The 19787-nt window shown below is 43.8% G+C and overlaps 1 protein-coding gene across 18 annotated transcripts in view; it reads right to left on the bottom strand.

Annotated features, from left to right (window-relative positions):
- The window catches only part of PPFIBP2 (PPFIA binding protein 2), a 144175-nt gene that overhangs the window by 29390 nt on the left and 94998 nt on the right, over positions 1 to 19787 (bottom strand). For all 18 annotated transcript variants that reach the window (XM_055095181.2, XM_003819108.5, XM_024930629.4 and 15 more), the window contains 4 exons: positions 18138 to 18269; positions 7520 to 7612; positions 2665 to 2779; positions 213 to 274 (listed from right to left, as the gene is read on the bottom strand). In XM_055095181.2, the coding sequence (XP_054951156.2) occupies positions 213 to 274; positions 2665 to 2779; positions 7520 to 7612; positions 18138 to 18269 (402 nt within the window). The remainder of the gene's footprint in view (positions 1 to 212; positions 275 to 2664; positions 2780 to 7519; positions 7613 to 18137; positions 18270 to 19787) is intronic.

Genomic DNA, 19787 nt, shown 5'->3' with positions numbered 1-19787 from the left:
AGATTCCATTTAGACAAACTTTCCAGTTATCAAAGCCAAAAACAGGTGGCTGAGGCCAAGTCTCTAGAAGGCGTAAGTCATTCTCCTGACATATCCCTATGTCAATGGCATGATAAGCATGGTCCTGTCCAGAATATCAGAGACCAGCAGGGATCAAACACAGCCAGGGATGTAAGCATGGAAAAGACAGGGCTACCCAATGACCATGTTACCTTATCTTCATTGGCAAGCAGCAAAGTTTCCATCCCCATTTTCAGACGTTGAATTTCTTGGTCTAAAAGAATTCAGGTATAGAAATAATTATTTATATAAATACAGACAGCTATCCACACTTGCTATGATGTCCCCCAAGTTCAAATGAAGACTTTCCATGTGAACATGGCTCCTTTAGTTCTTTAAAGAGGCCAGGATGGTGTCTGCCACAGAATCGGCCTCCTTAAATATTTGCTAGACTACTAAATGAAGGAAGCTAGTATTCTGTCTTCTCTTTATAGACATTTATGGGCAAAATCAAAAGGCCCATGTACTCGAGATGACAGAGGAAGCCAAAAATCTTTCAAAACCAACATCTCCTAAGAATATAGACATTTTTATCCTTTACAACTTGAGTAGGCATGCACCTGGGCTTCTGACTGGCTTTGAAGAAAATCATACAGTCTGACAAATTGTAGGAAGAGGAGAATTTAACATTTAAAAAAATCTACAGTTGAGTGAAGACTGGGAAATAAAAATTATGTAAAAGAGTTGGTACTTGGCTTAATTTAAAATGATATAGTCAAAATTGACTAACAAATGTTTAGACGTATTGGGATATATACATATATGCAAATGCTGGGTTGAGGATAAACAATCTTATTTCATCATAAACCAGAATTTCCCTATGGGCTGAGAAATCTCTGTTGGTCTGTGGTGGAAAATCCAAGGCCTTCTCTCAGTTTGGACCCAAGAGGGACTCTGTTGATTCCTTAACTGTTTTGAAGAGCCTAAGGAAGCTGGAGGTCATTTGCCAGATACTCTAGGAATTGGCACATAGCTAGATTGTTCAAAGAAGGATCTATGCCTCTTCCTAAATGGGAATAGGGATGTCTATATAAAAAAAAAAAGTACAAGGGAACAAATATATAGGCCTCCCATTTTCTTTTGGGATGCTTGTTATATCTAACAAGAATAGCAACAGTACATCTATGGACTTTGTGTAAATAGTTGTGGAGATTCATTTTCAGAATAAAGTGGAGAATTGCTTGCTCATTATTTAGGCTCTAGGTAGCTAACATCAGCTCTGCAGCTCACTTTGCTGGGGAGGGCAGTAAGCTCTAGATGAAGACTGCCAACCCTGATCCACTGGTCAGAACCTACCTTCGGCAGCAAATGACCCAAGGACCAGCTCTAGAAAGTACCCAGTAATGGAGTGGAGTAGGGCCTGGGAGGCTTAGACTGTGGGGAGAGGAGGGGTAGACTGGGAAGGCTGCCTGGCCTAGAAGTTGTGGCATGGGGCACTCTCTGTCCAGGCTTAGCATCAGAGATAGTCCAGGGTGTCTTAGTAGAACCCAGCCTCTACAAGCAGGCCTTGGCAGGTAGGCAACACACCCAATGGCTTGGGCGGACACTGAGAAAAGCTAGGAGAGGTACGAGCACACTGATCACTAATTTCCTTCTCCAGCCTAAGCCATTGTTGCATGGCTTCCACACCCCAGCTGGGGATCCAAGCTAAGCTTGCAGTGCTGAGGCCAGGATGTGACTAGGTAGTGGCACCAATCCGTAGGACTATATGATCTTCAGCATTGCTCTGCAGCCTGGTAGTCAGTGGAGAAGTTGAAACGTGTATGATCACTTTGTATACATGGCAAACAGCCATAAAGATTTATGTGTTCATTACAGGAGTTGAGGATTTATCCTCTATTTTTGATCAGCAAGACTTGAACTCCTCAGGGACCATTCACCATCCTTTCACTTATTCAAGAAGTATTTCTTAGGATCCTACAGTGGGCCAAATATTGTGCTGGGCTTTGTAGATTTGCTCTTAAACAAGAAAAATATAGTCCTTACCCCTGAGTGGGGATAACACACAACACTGGTAAGTTATAATAAGTGCTAGGCAGGAAAAAGGAAGGATGATGAATTAGAGAATAATAGGACTGGGACCACCTATTTGAGTTAGGGTGGCCAAGAAAGGTCTTTCTGAGAAGTAAGATTTGAAATCTCAAGAATGAAAAAGAACTGACTTGTTTCTGTAGTCTCAGGGCCTTATACAGGCATCAGGCAGGTATCCATGAAATGACTGAGTAAATTTCTAAAGCCTCCCCTTTGGTGATGACACAAAAGTAAGGCCTTTCAATCAAATGAAAGAGTTAGGTATTTCCTACATTTTCAGTAAAAGCTCCAGAGGTGGCTGCACAGAACTTCTGTGCATCTGAGAAAAACCTTCTAGTTAGGGGAGGGTTCCATGGGAATGATTCCACAATAGCGCCGCATTATAGGGACACACACAAACACACAAACTGGTGCATCCATTCACTTGGCCATGCTTGCACACATACATGCATGTCCATTAGCATGGCTACACACACAAGCATATGCACACTCATTTATAGAAACACATGCTCACTTATAAGAGTAGACCCAGGGACCCAGACAACTGCATTTTGTCAGAGTCAAGCTAGTCACCTCTCTCTGTGTGACTCTCACTGTGGAGAGCTGCTGTCCGGGAGAGCTGGCTGTGCAGACGCTCAATTTCTGCATCTTTCAGGGCCACCTGTTCTTGCAGCTGGGCGACTTCAGCCTGGAAGAGCAACAGAGGATCCCTACCAGGTCAGAAGGACTGCCAAATCATGATGAAGTGCCTCCCGTCAGAGTCCAGACCCCATCAGGCACCAGGGTGCATCAGGAGTTAGGAGAAGAGGTGAGCAGTAGCAGGGGCTCACTGCCCTCTCCACAGGTGGAACTCTGCTGAGTGAACTCACTCTTCTAGGCCATCCTGGCCCTCCCCACGGCTCTGGCCATCAATGTGCTTCTTCCCCTGCATCTTCCTACCTGACCATTTTCCCTCCCCTGCCCTGTGAGGATTAGGATTGTGATGAGGAGCTGGGATTGTGTGCAATGGGAGGGCTGTCCTCGGTGCAGAGGAGGATATTCTGGACATGGTCTTTCTTCTCCCAAGATACTCATACAGTAACATTTAGAGACACCACTGTAACGAGTGCATGCAGTTTTCATCTTTCCAACCCACAGAGAAAATGCAGCAGAAGCCAAATCACCACTGCTGAAGAAAAGGTAAGCCAAAGGCTCCCTCCCTCCACATGCTCCTACCCTTTGGGTACAGTCACTGCCTCTGCCCAACCTCCAGGCATGTGTGCACGCTCACTCATATACAGATGTACAAGCATTCAGGAGCGCTTCATTTACATACTTTTGCAAAAAAAAACATTGTATACACAGCTCATAAGTACACACATACATTCATATTTGCACACAAACAGGCAGCTGCACTAGATGGTTCCCATGTCGCCATTAAGTAGTGCAGGTTAAATCCACACACAACACTAGGTGTGGTTGTTCATGCTTTCCCATACTCATCAGGAGATCAGAATTGTATAGGTCCTGTCCGAAGAGGTACCTGGATTTTGGAGTCAAACAAACCTTGATTCTCTCATTTCCTAGTTGGGTGACCTTGGGCAAGTAAGTTAACCTTTCTGAGTCTCAGCTCATCTATAAAATGGGAAAAACTACACCTACTTCATGGGACTGCAATTAGGTTTAAGATAATGGTTATGAACAACCTAGTCCAATATTTAGTATATACTAAGTGCTCAATAAATGCTACTGCTATTTGCTCCTCTCATCCTATTCTTTTCTTTGTGGATAATCGGTTCAATTCTCTCAGCATCAAACCAGGTAAGAAAAGGGATGAGCATCAACTGTGGAGCCGGTCAATAAAAGACAGCAAAGGCTTCTCCTCTGGCCACCCCTTCCCCATGTGTTGGCCCAATCATGTCCCACTTTGGTCCTCAAGGTTATAGTATGGGCTGTTCAATTCCACAAAGGCCCAAGTTAATATCTGAACAACCCCAAGTAATTAAATGAGTACTGGCCCTGTTGGCAACTCTGTTGCTGGACAGGCCTGGTGTTCAGTTTCAGCACATGGACTGAGCACCCACCCTGATCAGCCTCCGTGCTCACTGCTTTCTTACATCAAATCCTCACAAGCAACCACCCGAGGAAACAATATCTCTGTAAGTCATCAGGGAGAAAATGGGAGTAGTACAAGATTCTGTGTCAGTCACAGAGCTACTTGGTGACCAGGCCAGGATGCAAACCCTGGCCTGCCTGCTCCAATGTCAGGGCTCCACCCACCACCGTGTGTCTGCTTCTGAGTTAACAGGACAGATGAAGGCCACTCTTACCAGGCTTGGGCTCCCTGAGCCCACCGCAAGGGTTTCTGAATAACCTTCCCTAACATCCCCCAAATGGGACAGGGATGACCATATAAAGAGATGACAAGGGGTAGGGTTTCCTTATTCCAAAGTTCATAATGAAGCACTGTCCCTCCACTCTGGGCTCCACTCACAGAGGCCAAGAGCTGGGTCCTGCTGTGTAACCCACTTTCTGAGACATGCAGCTATGGAGCAGTTTATCAGAGCTCACTCAGGGCAAAGATGCCCATGGGCTTATGACTCATGGTGACAATGGCTTCTGAAGATATTAGCTTTGGGACTCTCAACCTCCATTTCTACAAAGGTCAGATGATTCTTGAAAGATATTCCTTTAACTTTTCTTGCACCTCTCCATGCCCATTTCTCCCTTTCTTTGTGGACAGGATGGGCACTGGTCTCTGTTAGAAATCTGGATACCTGATGCTTGTCTGCTGGCCCCACAGTTGGGAATTCAGCAATGTGGACTGATCAAGACAGAATCTAGCACGTGGCACTATGAGGGCTCTCCTTCCTGAGCCCTGCCTCTATGGGAGGTCCTGTAGGTATATACCATGGACCCTACAGACCAAGTGACTGGGCCCAACCTGCCTTGTGCCAATTTCCACAGAAACAGGCCAGAAACTATAGATGCTCTGTTATCCTTTGAGCGATCTCTGTCTCCGCAGTTGGGAAGGCCAAGAACAGTCCAGAGACCTTCTACTTGACTGTGTATGCTACTGCCACTGTTCCTATGGCCACAGTCACCATGGCTAGGGCTGTGTGGCACAAGGTCTGAGATAGCTATGCAGACAGGCAGTTGGGCAGAGACGGATGCTCTGGGTCCCTGCAAGTGCTGTGCCTCATTAAACCCAGGGACCATGCCCTACTGCCATTGCACTGGGAGATGAATCCCCTTCAGAGACTGAGAGGCCTGAAGCAGAAAAGTGAAAAACTTCCAAAAACAGTGCTGGTTTTCTCTGCAGGGAATCAGGATGATGTTGGAAACAACATGAAGGCACGGGAATGACAGAGACCGAGATGTGAACCTCAGCTTGGCCACACTGAGCCTCTGTTTCCTTCCCAGTCAAGTGAGAATAAAAAAAAATATACGTCACTGGGTGATTTTATGGATGATAAAATGTGTGCAAATAGCTTGGTACATTCTGGCACATAGGAAGTGCTCCACACCTGGTAGTTATTAAATAACCCTTAGCATCTCAAAGGTCTACATGCCAAGGCAAAGAGCTGGGGTGTTAAAAAGAAAAGTGTTATTTGGTTTTATGACAGAGGGCGGTATGTACAACTTCAAAGGTTTCCCCAAGACAGGGCTTGTTTGAGTGGGGTGTTGTGATGGAAGGTTCTGAGCTACTGGACAAAACCAGTGCCCCTAGAGCTGGTGCCTGTGAAGCATACACATACAAAACTACACTCAGATACACACAAGCCAGGACACAGATGGGTCTGACTGCCCAGGCTTGGTACCAAATAGCTGTAAAATCTTGGGAAAGTTAATCTCTCTGTACATCCATTTCATTATCTGTAAAATGGTTAATCAAATGATTTTATATTTATACACTAGATTACATAAATATTTATATATGTTCAGTGCTTTCTTTTGATAACATGAGAAGTCATAAAATTTTAAATAACAGCATGTTATAAAATTGCATGTAAATTATCAACAATAAAAATTAAGAGACAGAGACACTGAGATAGAGAGACCCTGATGTTTGAATATTTGTTCCTGCCAAATCTCATGTTGAATTGTAATCCCCAATATTGGAGGTGGGCCCTGGTAGGAGGTGAATGGATCATGGGGATAGATTTCTCATGAATGGTGGCACCACCCTCTTGGTGCTGTCCTCGCAACTGTGAGTGAGTTCTCACGAGATCTGGTGGTTTAAAAGTTTGTGGCACCTCCTCTCCTTTCTCTCACTTGCTCCTGCTTTTTCCTTCTGCCATGATTGAAAACTCCCTGAGGCTTCACTAGAAGCTGAGCAGATGTGACCACCATGCTTCCTGTAAAACCTGCAGTACCCTGAGCCAATTAAACCTCTTCTTTATAAATTACCCAGTCTAAGCTATTTACTTGTAGCAATGCAAGAATGGCCTAACACAGACCTGAAACAGAAGAGAATAATACACGGAAGGAAATATTAGCAACGGTAGTGCATGGGTGGTATGAGTGCTTTTTATTCCTTTAATTTTTTATGGTTTGAAAATTCTCTATAGTGTGTGTTATTGTTTTTATAATAATTAGCAACTAACTTGCACAAAAAATAAAAATACAAACTAGAAGTTAAGAAAACTCTAATAAAAACATCCAGTAATGCCCTTGGGTGGCACTGCAGACACAGTAGGGGAAGGCAGGTGTGAGCCTCCCACCTCCCCATACTCCCAAAGGAAACCTAACTGTAGCCTAATGTAAACTTCCTGAAATTTAAATAACAATTTAACGTTTTAAAATCCAATGTGCAGGCCAAAAAAATTAATGGGCTGAATGTAACCCACTAGTTTTGATCTCTGCACTTTAGTATAGGAAAAGAAGGAAGAAACAAAGGGGACAGGGAAGAAATTTATTTCACAATAGAATTTATTATTGGTGTCCTTTAAATTGCAGGCTCCCTAGTTTAAGAGAAACATGATTTGATTGAAGAAATAATTCGAAGTTTATGTCATTTTTAGGAATATATTTTGTGCCAAATATAAAGCATGCCTATTTTTTTGAAAAACTGATTCTAGAAGGGACTACTGAATTTAAAATGATGCATCCAAGATCTGCTTTAGGACTCATGATTCACTGCCTGCCACTCACCTGCTCTCCCCACTCCTAGCCCCTTCTTGGCCCAGCTTCAGCCAGGTGCTATGGGGTGCAGGGAGAGGAAGCAGACTGGGTTACTACAATTGACCAATGCATAATCTCACGGGCATTCTCCATGAGGATCTTTCCTGGATCAAGTCTGTCTGCTGCACCATCTGGGCACTGCTGTGTGTCCACACTGGAGGGTTGATTTGCATTTTCAAACTTAGGCTACTGGAAACCCCCAAGTTGGAATGCAGACCCTCCCCACAAGGCCCTCATACTCTGTCCATAAGCATCAGGAGTTTACCTTAGTGGCCTTTAGCTTCCATTCATACTGATTCCTTTCATTTTCCAACTCTTCCACTTTGATTTTGAGGTGCCTGAGCTCTTGCAGTAACTCCTAGAGGGATGAGGGAGAAAGACGAAGTTCTGATGGTTAAAAGATGTGCTCTCGATTTACCAACCTGGTTAAGCTCATGCATAGGGGGTGCAGCAACCACATCAAGCTCCACATAACATCTTTAATCTTTAAACATGTCCCTTGTTTCAGGAAAGCTGTATGGCCGTTAAAAAACAAAGGCCAGGGAGTTCCAGACATAAGAAAGTGAAAACTTTCCTTTTAGTTTTAGAACCTGTTCTGCCTGCCCCTTTCTCTGACATCTATGTCCTCTGTGGGGTATGCCAACATCACACACATGAGTACAGGCAGGCAGGCGAGGCTTCGGAGTGGGAAGAATAGAGATGCTGAAATGAGGCAGCTTCTTCCCTGTGATGCAAAGTAGTAGGAAGCAGGCTAATTGGGAGCATCTCTCTGTGCTGGGAGTGAAGGAAGATAGAAGAGGGGGCCCGTGATCCTGAAAGGCCTCGTAGAGGAACTCTAAGGGAACAAATGTTAAGGGCCAAATATAGATGCCAAAATGGGTGTTCCAGTTCAGAGGAAGAGATTGATTTGAAGAAAGAAGGGAGGGAGAAGGCATCCAGGGAGGAGTAAAGATAGGAGACAGAAAGGGAGATAACTCATGGGGCTGGAGCTGAGGGTGGAGGCACACAGTGGAAGATGAGGCTGGGAAGTTAAGGTGAGGCCCTAAGGTAAAGGCTTGAGGATGAGAATACATATGATGAGTTCCGATGCCATTCTTTGGGCAGTAGGGAGTCACTGAAGGTTGCTGAGTGGGGAAGTGACACAAACAATTTTCTCTTACTCATTTAGCTAGTAAGTGGTGGAGCTGGAATTCAAGCCCATATATTCTGACTCTAGGACCCTTGTTTGTGAAACTACTCCTTCTATAAAGATGACTCCACTAAGCACTGTTATCTTGAACCAAGATTTCCTTAACAGACAATTGGTCCTGCTGACTAGCTCCCATCAGAAGAATTGGCATAAAGATAATTATTTCCATAGGCTTTCTGAACTGCAGTCTCACACAACAAACTTCCTACTTAACATCACATGGATGCTGCATAGGCACCTCCGGACTGTCAGGTGCCAAGTGGAATGCTCAACTCCCCTCCTAGTTACTCTCACCTCACTAAATGCCATATCCATCTATCTAACAGCCTATCCAGAAACATAGGATCTCTCCTCTGCATCTCCCTCTCCTTCCTCCCCTATGTATGCAATTCATCCCCAAGCTTTATTAATTCTACTTCCAGGAAAACAACTTGAATGTCTCATTTCTTTCCCACTCAGGCACCACCACTCTGGTCTAGCAATTAGCACTGACAGCCTGGACAGTCAATTCATTGGTTGCTCCTCTGTTGTCTTGCTCCTCTCAAAGCAATTGACCCCATGGCATCTGGGGGAGTGATATGATCAAACCATACATCAGATCATGGCACTCCCATGCTTCTCAAAGCTCATAAACTTCAACGCGTGACCTGACAGCTCCCTGCCTGCCTCTTGGATCACTCTTTCTCCCTAGTTATGCTCTAGCCACATGGATAATTTTCAGTTCCTCTCTCCAACTTAGGTCTTCGCAGACAACATTCCCTCTGTCTGGAATTTTCTGCCAGGTTAACTCCTGCCCATCCTTCAGGTCTCCCTGAGTAAAGCTATCCTGACCTCCCTACTATATCAGGCCCCTCTGCTATATTCTCTTGTTGTACTCTGTGTACCTCCTACGTAATTTGCAATTAAATATTTATTTGTATGACAGCTAATAGCTAGCTCTCCTACTAAACTGTAAACTCCATGAGGTATTTGCTAACCTCTGATTATCCTGCAGTGCCTGGCACATAGTAGGTGTATACTATTTGTCAATGAATGCACACATGAAACTTAAGTCATTATTTAACTGGCCTGGAGGTCTTGGCCTTCTGAGATAATCCACCACAAAGTTGACATTGCTTACCCTTGAATTTTGTAGGGTCATTTTTTAAGATTGCCTTCTAGTTGAGGTGAGCATACGCTGATGCCCGTTAAAAACAAGATAAAAAAAAAAAAAAAACTTCTGGCCTGGCATGGTGGCTCACGCCTGTAATCCCAGCACTTTGGGAAGCCGAGGTGGGTGGATCACTTGAGATCAGGAGTTCGAAACCAGCCTGGCTAACATGGTGAAACCCTACCTCTACTAAAAATACAAAAATTAGCCGGGTGTGGTGACAAGTGCCTGTAATCCCAGCTAAAAAAAAAAGAAAAAGAAAACTTCTCAGCTAAGGTTATTGCATCCATGATCTGCATCACTGGATGTCAAGGCCTCAGATACCTGCTTTGACTTGCAGCAGACCCAGAATCATTCTCTGAGAACATTATTGGCCCTGCCTGAGAGGCTCCAATGCCCACAAGTTGAGGGTTCTTCTGCTCAGCCTTGTATCCTAGCCAGGTTACTCAGTTTGTTGGAGAGGGTGTCAGGCCAGCTGATATCAGAATCAGAAGTGTGCAGGTTCCTACTGCCTGAGGGGCTGCCACTGTGGGTATACAGAAATCATCCTCTCCAGGCTCCGTGACCTCTGGAACATCCTCTTCCTTCTATGTTACTTGTTGTCCATCATTGACTACCAACATTAGTACACACACGTTTTTCCTTCCTTTAAAAGTCTTGCTGGAGTAACCTACTCAACATAGGTCATGCGCCAACACCCTCTCAAGGCTTCTCTATCCAAGTCTACATTTACATCTTGACTTTCCTATTTCCCCCCTGTCCTTTAATGCAGCAGGAAATCTTTCCAACCAAATCCCTTCCCGCAACACCTATGTCTAGATTTTCAACAGGCTCCCTAATTGAGTGTGGACCATAGTAACTTCCTACAGAGCCAGGGTATCCTCTGTAGTACTCATGGCTGCTGTGACCTCAGTCTTTTCTTGGGGGGCTTCCAAGTCCTCTTCAACAGGAGGCCTCCTTCGAGGCATAGGGTTGTCTCTGCTGAAGCTGCCATCACCTGCCATCAGCAAAGTCATAGAGGACCAGGTTACCCCCGTGTGGAGAGCCAAGTCCAGAATCCCAGTCAGATAGAGCCCCACATGGCCCTGCTGTTATAAAATCACCCTGATGTGATTATGTGGGGGGGATTTTTCCTGGAAATTCAGATGATGACTTAATTATTCACAGCATATGAAAACTTGTGTTTTATTTTTTCACTGGGGGTAAACCTCTTTGAACATAAACTTGAAAGGATTCTTTTTCATAATACTTCTTTTCCTTAAAAAAAAAAAATCATGTGAAACAAAAGTTTGTTTAATCTCCCAGCCTGGGAGGAGGAATCAGTATCTGAGTCACATACCTGGGAAGGGGAATCATGAGGCTTCCTGTGGCACAAATGCCCCATCACTCGGAGCACCTGGTGCACCTCATTCCCAGCCCTAAAGGAGATGAGTGCCACCTGTTTGAGGGTTGGCCTCACCTGCTCAGACCCTGCTCAGTGAGGGTCACTGAGCTCACCTCACATCCCAAGAGGATTGAGTGAGTCCAAGCTCTGCCCAGAGGTAACAACAGATCCATGCCAAGCCACTGCACTCTGTTCTGGTTAGGAGAAACCCCAGCCCCTCCACCAGTGAAATGCCGCACACACGCATGCTCTGATATACTTAAGTGTGGTTCCTACAGGTGACCCCTCCCAACAGGCACAGTCCTGGCTGCAGGGCTGGGGCTCGGCCACACCGTCGCTGGCCGCCACCTCCTCAGGGTGGTCCCTACTGAGTAACAGGCGCTCTTGAATCTGCCTGTGGATGTCCAGCTGCAGCCTACACATCTGCTCCTGCAGCTCACTGATCACATTCAGAACCGACTGTAGGAAGGAAAAGAAAGAAGAGAAAAGCACTCCAGGTCAGACAGCTCTCAGACGCAGAACTCCTTAAGAGAACAGCACAGAGGAAGTGTGCATGGGGCAGGGAGCAGGTGGCACTCAGTGGTCACTGTCGACGGCCCTCCACTTTCCTCAACAGAACCAAAAGACATGGCATCTTTCCTCAGGCCTGCCCCATCCAGGTGCCTGTCTTGCAGTTCGAACAAATCCCCAACAGCTCCTTTGTGCCATACTGTTGTGTCAACACCGAGGCATGGAGTCTGGAAGAAACCCTTCATCCAAGCAGAAACAATAGCAGAGATGGGTGCACACTGGGGCACACACACAAACACATCCTCTCTCCACATATGCATGATACACACACCGACTCCCCTTACCCAAACACCCAACGTGTCAGCACCTATGCACAGGCGACATATGGCACACATCACACTTATCCATGACAATATGTACCCAAACCCTGAACTCAGGCACCAATATGCCTATTTCAGTATATTCATCTTCTATTCCTCCATCCTGTCTACAAGATTATCTCAAGCAACGTTTTTGCAACACTTCACTGAAATGTGGATTTACCTGGTCTACCACAAGACACATTCCCGGCCAAACCGATAAGGCCAATCTGACGAGACTCACTCCTTGAGGACACGGATCCCTACTTTGTCTCCTCCCTTCTTGCAAACCATCATAGAGTTGGCCCCAACCTCAACAGACTAAAATTTATTGAATCTATCAAACTTTTGCCATTTTGAAAATCAAGAAGGAAATGGTTCATTTCCAGTTTTCTAGCAACTCATTTGATTTTCCTGATTCCTTAAAGTTAACTTATAGCAAGCACTTTGGGGGACTATCGTCCTAAATTTTTTGTATCTGTCAGAGGCATCCATGGAACCAAGTCCGTTTTTTCTTTTTCTTACTAAGAACATAACTGTGTGTGGGTGTGTGTGTGTGTGTGTGTGTGTGTGTATGGCTTTGTGTTGTCCTCAGCATTGTCCTTTAGTTTCGGATGTCCCCTTCCTGACACTGGTCATGCAGGTGCACTTTTGTCTTTAGCATATGTCCTTTCTGCCTTTTGTAGAAGCCCCTCTGAAAACTACTTCCTTTCAAGAGACCTCTAAACTCTTCCTTTTTATTGGTATTATCTGTGAGATTGCACAGTCAGAATTATATTTAAGTAGTTCAATATTCTTGGGTCTTCCTCTATTCGAGAGTTCTCCATCCATTTTATTTTTAAATTGTCAGAGTTATGATTTACCCAAGTCTACAGTGCATGTCTGTTTATGCCTAGTTTTTCCATGCTCACTCTCGTGAACATTCAAATAACAATGACCACTTTCTCTCAAGGTACCTATCACTTTTACTTCATAAACCAGTTTCTCCTTTTGCTTCAGTGTTGGAGCTAGAAAGGCAGTTTTCCTAGTTTTGTCTTCTACCCTCTGAGTAGAGTGAAAGCAAGTGAGAAAAACAAACAAGTAAACATTCAAATGCTTCAGAATTCAGCTGGGAGATATTTAGGAGCTAAGAAATAGGTTGCTACTCCCCTCCCTCCATTACTGCCCCTTGTGTGCATCAGTCAGTTTGGAGACCTGCATCAGGAACACATCTATTTTCATCCCTCTGCTCAGTGTGTGGTGTACCCAAAACTTCTGGGCTACTCTGCCTTAATTCTCCTGAGCCACGTGTTGTCATTGTTTTCTGGTATGTCTGTCCACAGGCTTGGCATTTCAACTTAGCTTTATAATTCTTTTTTTTTTTTTTTTTTTTTTTAAGACGGAGTCTCACTCTGTCTCCCAGGCTGGAGTGCAGTGGCACGATCTCGGCTCACTGCAACCTCCACCTCCCAGGTTCAAGCAATTCTCATGTCTCAGTCTCCCAAGTAGCTGGACTACAAGTGTGTACCACCATGCCTGGCTAATTTTTGTACGTTTTAGTAGAGATGGGGTTTCACTATGTTGGCCAGGCTGACCTCAAACTCCTGACCTCAAGTGATCCAGTCTCCTCAGCCTCCCAAAGTACTGGGATTACAGGCGTGAGCCACCACACCTGGCCTAGCTTCATTATTCTTTATCTCCAGGGCTGGCCCATCTCCTAACAGGTCTGTTTCCCTCCCATAAAGCAGACCCTTTTGTAGCTCTGTTCCATTCTGGGTTCCACATCATGATGTCTAGGTAGCATTTATGAGGTTATAATTGCTGTCCTGTGTTTTAACCTCAGCTCACTTTGTTTTTTAATCACACTTTGCCAACCATTAAAGTTCTTCTTTATGGTTCTTTTCTATGTGAAACTACTGGGCACCTCCCATAATCACAGTTGTTTCCAATTCCATCTTACCTGTTAATCTTGTACACAATTTTACTTAGTTCTTTCTTTTTTCAGGCTCAGTTTATATACATTACATTGCTCATGGGAATATAACCTCTATGTTCTAGAGAGGGCAATTTGGAAATATCTGTCAAAACTTCAAGTTCATGTACTCCTTGACCCATAAATTCCACATCAATATCTTTACATATATACAAGATTATTCACTACAGCATTATTTGTAATAGCAGAAACTTGGAAACCACCTAAATGTCCACTGAGAGACGACTGATTAAATAAATTAGGCTATTGTTGGATGGTAGAACAATATGCAGACATAGATATGAATGAGGAAGTTTTAAAAAACATACTTGGTGTAAAAAGAACTCCAAGACTGCTAAATTTAAAAAGAAAGGTCTAGAATAGTGTACATTTGTATAAAAATGAGGGAAAGTGTGTGTGTCTGTGTGTATCCACATGAATGTACTTGTCCACACATAATATAACTCTGGACGGATACAAACTGATGGCACTGGTTCCTGACTGCTGACTGGAGGACAGGTGTTGAAAGAGACCTTTTGCTATATACCCTTTTGAACACTTGATTTTTGAATTGTGGGAGTATATTTCCTATACTGATGCAAATGAGTAAATAAAGAAAATAAAAACAAGAATAAAAAAACTCTCCTATTAGGCCAGCTCATCTCTGAGCAAACACAATCTTCCCAGATCTCACTCTGTATTCCAAGTCCATCATTCTGTTGCCTCAGTTCAGAAATCAGAATCCCTTTCTCCCAGGGTCCTAACCACAAGAAAGAAGAAATGATGGCATCATCACTTGTGCTGTGAGATGTTTCCATTTTCTGCAGGAAATCCTAAAGATTCTTCCCTGTTCTCTTCTTGCTCACGTGTACCCCTGATCAGTTGGGCTGACTCCCCTTCCTAGCATATCTGGGGTCCCTGCTCCCTTCTTAACAGGCTGCTCTGATAGCTATTCACAGAACCCTCTAGTTGCCACAGTGGGGTCCAACTGCAGGTTGCTGGCACCTCCACAGCATGGAGAAGCCAGATTTCTTTCTTGGGGAAGGCCCATCTGAGCAACACGCCTTTGCAATGCTTTGATCTGTGTCCACACAGAGGTTTTCCTTTACCTCTGGATCTCTTTCTTTCATGCTTCATCCTCTTGATTTTGGTATTTACTTTCCACCTCAATCACTCTTCTGTAGTCCTACTTTTCAGGAATACGTCTAATTCACCCAATCTTCAGTACCCTCATATGACCCTGAACCATTGCAAAAGGCTGATGAGAAAAGGTAAACAGGAAACCTAGTATTCACCCACATCTCATCTGGGCCACTACTCACTCTTGAGCAAGGCTGGCCATCAAGGAACCTGCGCCTGCAAGTCCCTAGGTCTTACAGAATGACTGTCGGTAATCATTTCCACAACTTAAAACAAGCAGCAAGATGCTGGCTTGGGCTATGATCAGAATCAGAGCAGAAGGAGCAGTGTGAACTAAAATTAGAACTAGAACTAAAACCAAGTGATACAACTGAGACTAATTTCTAGTGACATTGTGGTGGCAATGCTCTTGCCACCAGCATTCTCTTCTTTTCATTAAAACATAAAACAGAATTTGAGGATAAAGCCTGAGCTAAGCTGAGAAACTTTATTTCAGATCTGGCTATCTCACACCTGAGGGGGGAAAAAAAAAAAAGAATCCTGCCTGTTCCAAACCACACATAATGAGCCCTTAGGCTAAATACATTCACTGGAAAAAACAGCAGCAGTATAGTATGGGAAGCAGCGTTCCCTTTATTCATGCAATTACAACCTCTGGTGACCTTAGCAAAATGTCTCACTCAAAATAAACATCTCCATGCACATGACAATAGTGCAGCTTAAGCAGTACCCTGTGGTTTTAAACCTCTGGTTGCTCCAGACACTCACAAATAGAGGTAGAAGTTCTGTGCATACCAGCAAAGATTATGTGCAATTACAAGAATGAGGAATTTGTTTCAGGTCATGTGGCTGCTCACTGATTATCACAGGTTTGAACAGCCTACAGAATTCCTCCACATGGAAACCTAATATTTGTACTAGCAACTGGGAAGGGCTGTTATCTGGTAGGATTGAGGCCAGACACTCAGGGTCTACGTCGCCTTATGTATGAACAGACCGATGAAAAACAAAAACAAAAAATTCAGATTTAAAAATAGTCCTTCAGAAAAGAAAGAAAAAAGCAAACAGTAAAATGACTGCATTAGTACTTCTTGTCCCAGAAGTGGGAGCTCTCCTTCCTTTCTGATGTCCCTGTAAAGGGACTGCATTATCCTAGCTTGGTGCTAACTCTGTATACTTCCACACACGGGCTGACTTTCATATTCACACCTCCCACCCCTCATGCACGGATCCCTGCGGTGACTGGTGTAGAACCAGGTATATGACCCAAATTGGCCCAATGAGATGCAATCTTGAGGCTTTTGCTGGAACCTTTGAGAAAGCACCTCTTTGAATGCAGAAGTTGCCTGGCTGGCAGGATATCATTCCGGAGCTACTGATGGCTATCTCTGTCACCATCTGGGGAGAACCTTCTTGAGAATAAGGCTAAAACAGAACCAAGTGATACAAGTGAGACTAATTTCTAGTGACACTGTGAGATTACCTGGATCTAGTCATATTGTATTCTTTCAAACACTAGACTTTTCAAGTTATGTGACATAGGTGTCTCTCCTCCCTTTTTCTCTTAAGTGACTTTGAGTTGAGTGTCTGCCACTTTAAGCCTTCTCACAGAGTTTATGGAATTCTGCCCCCAAAGTCCTAATGTGTGTTCACATACAATTGTGCAGGTTGAAACATTGGTAAAATACTTCAAACCAGAAGAAAATTCAGTTACTTCTCCCTGAACATTTAATTCAACTAACACTTCACACAGATTAGCTTTCAGGCTGTATAAACTTTGCAATATGTAAATAATGTATCTATGTCTACATTTTCATTTCCAACATGCTTAACAATACTATCAGTAAGTGATCAATAAAAGCTAACTATTACTATGCTAAGGGTTCCACATACATTGTCTCATTCACTCCTCAGAATAACCAAAGAAATTGGAAGTATTACTACCTCCATCTTACAGAAGAAACAGGTCTGGGAAGTTAAATTACTTGACCAAGATCACACAGCCACTGAGCTCAGTTTAAAGCCGGGAGATCTGATTCATCAGCCTGGACTCTTAGTCAATACAAGCTACTGTTCTCAGCTTATTGGGGATATCTTCTTTTGGCAACTGTACTTCTAATTAATGAACATGTTCTCAACAGCAATGCAAGGAACATGCTCACACATTAGAAATATTCTAATCACCAGTGTGTTTACTCAGCAAACATGGCAGATGTCAGTATGCACTAATGCTGGCACTTATCAGAAGGGAACAATATCCATCTTTAGCCTAAATGAAGGAAGGAGATGAAGACATACCAGGTGCTGACAAAATGCCAAATACTATGACAGGTACTTAACTTTCATGATTTTATTTGGACTTTACCACACAGTTATCCATTTTAACCAGATAAAGAAATTGAAGTTCAGAAAGATTAAGTAGCCAGCTTGAAGTTCATAGAACTATTAAGCACTTAGGTCAGTAAATGAGCAAGGTGTTTCTAAACCTAAAACCTATCTTCTTTCATATCTCTCATTGCTAGGTGTGAATATAAGAACTTAAAGGTAGAGGCACAGGAAGACGGTTATCTAAGGTTAAAACAGGCTGCCTGCTCTCAAAGGAGCTCTGAGTGTAAAATTCTCTAAACATTTATTTAAAAAAGAGTCTGGCATGTTCCAACCAATGGCATACAAAGACTGAAAAACAAAATTAGGAAAACATTCTGTAAGAGAAGGCCTGTACATGGCATGCTCCATAAGACCCATCAGGAGAAGAGAAACACATCACCCGAGGTTCCATCTGGGTCAGTGAAACGCACGTCAAGAAACGTTTCCAGACCCCTTGGATCCAGTGTCAATGGCCTAGTGGGAGGCTGACTTCATTCCGGTACGTCGTCATTTCCTTGGTGCTCACAGAAGACATCTTGTGTCCCTCCACATTTTGTCTTATTCTTCCCCAACTATTGCTTCTCTTTCCATCCTTGTCAGCAGTTTGAGGGCAGATAAAGCCTTAGAGCCAAAACTGGGTGGTTTGGATATTGCTGAAATTTGCAGCCACAGCAAAACCTGATAACTTGGTATTAACAGATCACTGCATCTCTAGTGTATAGATATTTCTGGCACCCAATAGCTTCCAGGCTGGGAGTTGACCAGATGGCCTAAATTCACATTATGACAGCCTTCCCAGGTCTGAGCTTAGGACAGTACACACTCACCCTTACCTCTGCTTTTCTCTGCTTCTCCTCCTGCTCTCTCTGCTCCTTCTCCATGCCAACCAGCTTGAGCTTCAGCTCAGACACTTCAGTCATCAGATCGAGCTTCTGGGTCTCAAGAGATGTGCGGCTTAGCAGCTCCTGCAAGCAAAAACAGATCTCGAAATCAGAAACCACTATGGCAATAAGAACAGCTCTGGCTTCATCTACAGCACATAAGGCAACACCTAAGTTGTGTGTTCAACAACACAGAATTGAGACTGCTACATGAGAGTCACAGGCCTATTATGGATGGGCCTGGGCTGATGCTGGGCTACTCAGGGATAGCGCACCCCCAATACCACCCACCGTGCTTTGATAGACAAGGTGAGCTACATTTCTCAAATGTGTTTGCCCATAGAGACCATTATTCATTATTTCCATGTAGAGAAAAGTGAACGGATACTTTCAAAGAACGAAATTTCTCAATTTTTTAAAAGACAAAGCAGTAGGTCCTCGCTTAAGTTAACAATATATTTTTTTCAAAGCCAAAATTTCTAGATCACTTTCTGGGCTCAACCAATGCTCAGCCCAGTTTTCAACATGTTCCAATACAAGACTTCACTGCAATGAACCTAGACAGGAGCTAGAACACAAAGTAGATGTTCAAAGAGTGTTGAATGATTACATAGGAATCTTATGTGAGATAGATCTTTCCTGGGCTGTTCCAAAATTACAATCTGGCCACTCTGGAATGTAAATAAGAAGATTGTTCTTTCCCAATTGTGAAGACAGACCAGGGAGGTTATTACTAGTCCTGCCATCACTAGAACAGTAGCAGACTATAACCAAATAACCCAGGTCTTTGACAACAAACCTGTCACTAATAAAAACACTTCATAAGCATAAACAAGGTAAAAAATAAAGATGATAGGCAAGACACCCACTTAGAAGTAATATGAATTATAAAGGACCTCAAAAATCAGGAGCATTTCCTAAAGTCCAGGGCAACATATTTTTCCATTGGCAAAGGGCAATGTCCTATGAGGTCCAAAATCCCGGCACATGGTAGACACTGGCTACAAAGGTTGTGGCAAGGAGAATAGACACAGCAACCAGGAAAGCAATGGGCCAAATGAACAGAAGGAAAATATACGATATCCTGCCATGGTCTGAACATTTTGTATCATCTTGGGCAACCCAAGCTCAGCACAAGAATGGCAATCTCAACACTCTGACTCAAACACTATGAGGTCACAGATTTGGAACCGTCCTCAGATTATGAATCAAACCACACGGGACAGAAATTTTTGACTTGGAATACATGATTCCCCAGGCCAACAGCCTGGGAAACAGCCTACCTTGGAAAGGTAGGCAACAAACTGTTCATCTGCTAGTCTGAGGGGATGGGTATCTCTCTTGAAGCCCAGCAACTCAGCATAATGAGCTCCCCGAGCTCTGGGGTAAGGAGGCCAGCTCTTCCTGGGCCAGCCAGACTGGAAGCTGGCTCACAAGGCAGAGGTGGAGCACTGCAGCCAGAGCACAGGCTACTTGGCCACTAGGAGTCAGCCAGATGAGTGCGTCCAATGCAATGGAGAACTGAAATTTGTTGAGTGCCTCCTCTGTACCAGAGACTGCTGGTGCTTTTGTATACATCTTCTTAATAAACCCTCCAAATGA

This window comes from Pan paniscus, chromosome 9 (assembly GCF_029289425.2).
Source record: "Pan paniscus chromosome 9, NHGRI_mPanPan1-v2.0_pri, whole genome shotgun sequence".
In the NCBI taxonomy this organism is placed as follows: domain Eukaryota; kingdom Metazoa; phylum Chordata; class Mammalia; order Primates; family Hominidae; genus Pan; species Pan paniscus.
Note: the sequence above shows the minus strand (reverse complement) of the source record. Positions and strands in the feature narration are given on the sequence as shown.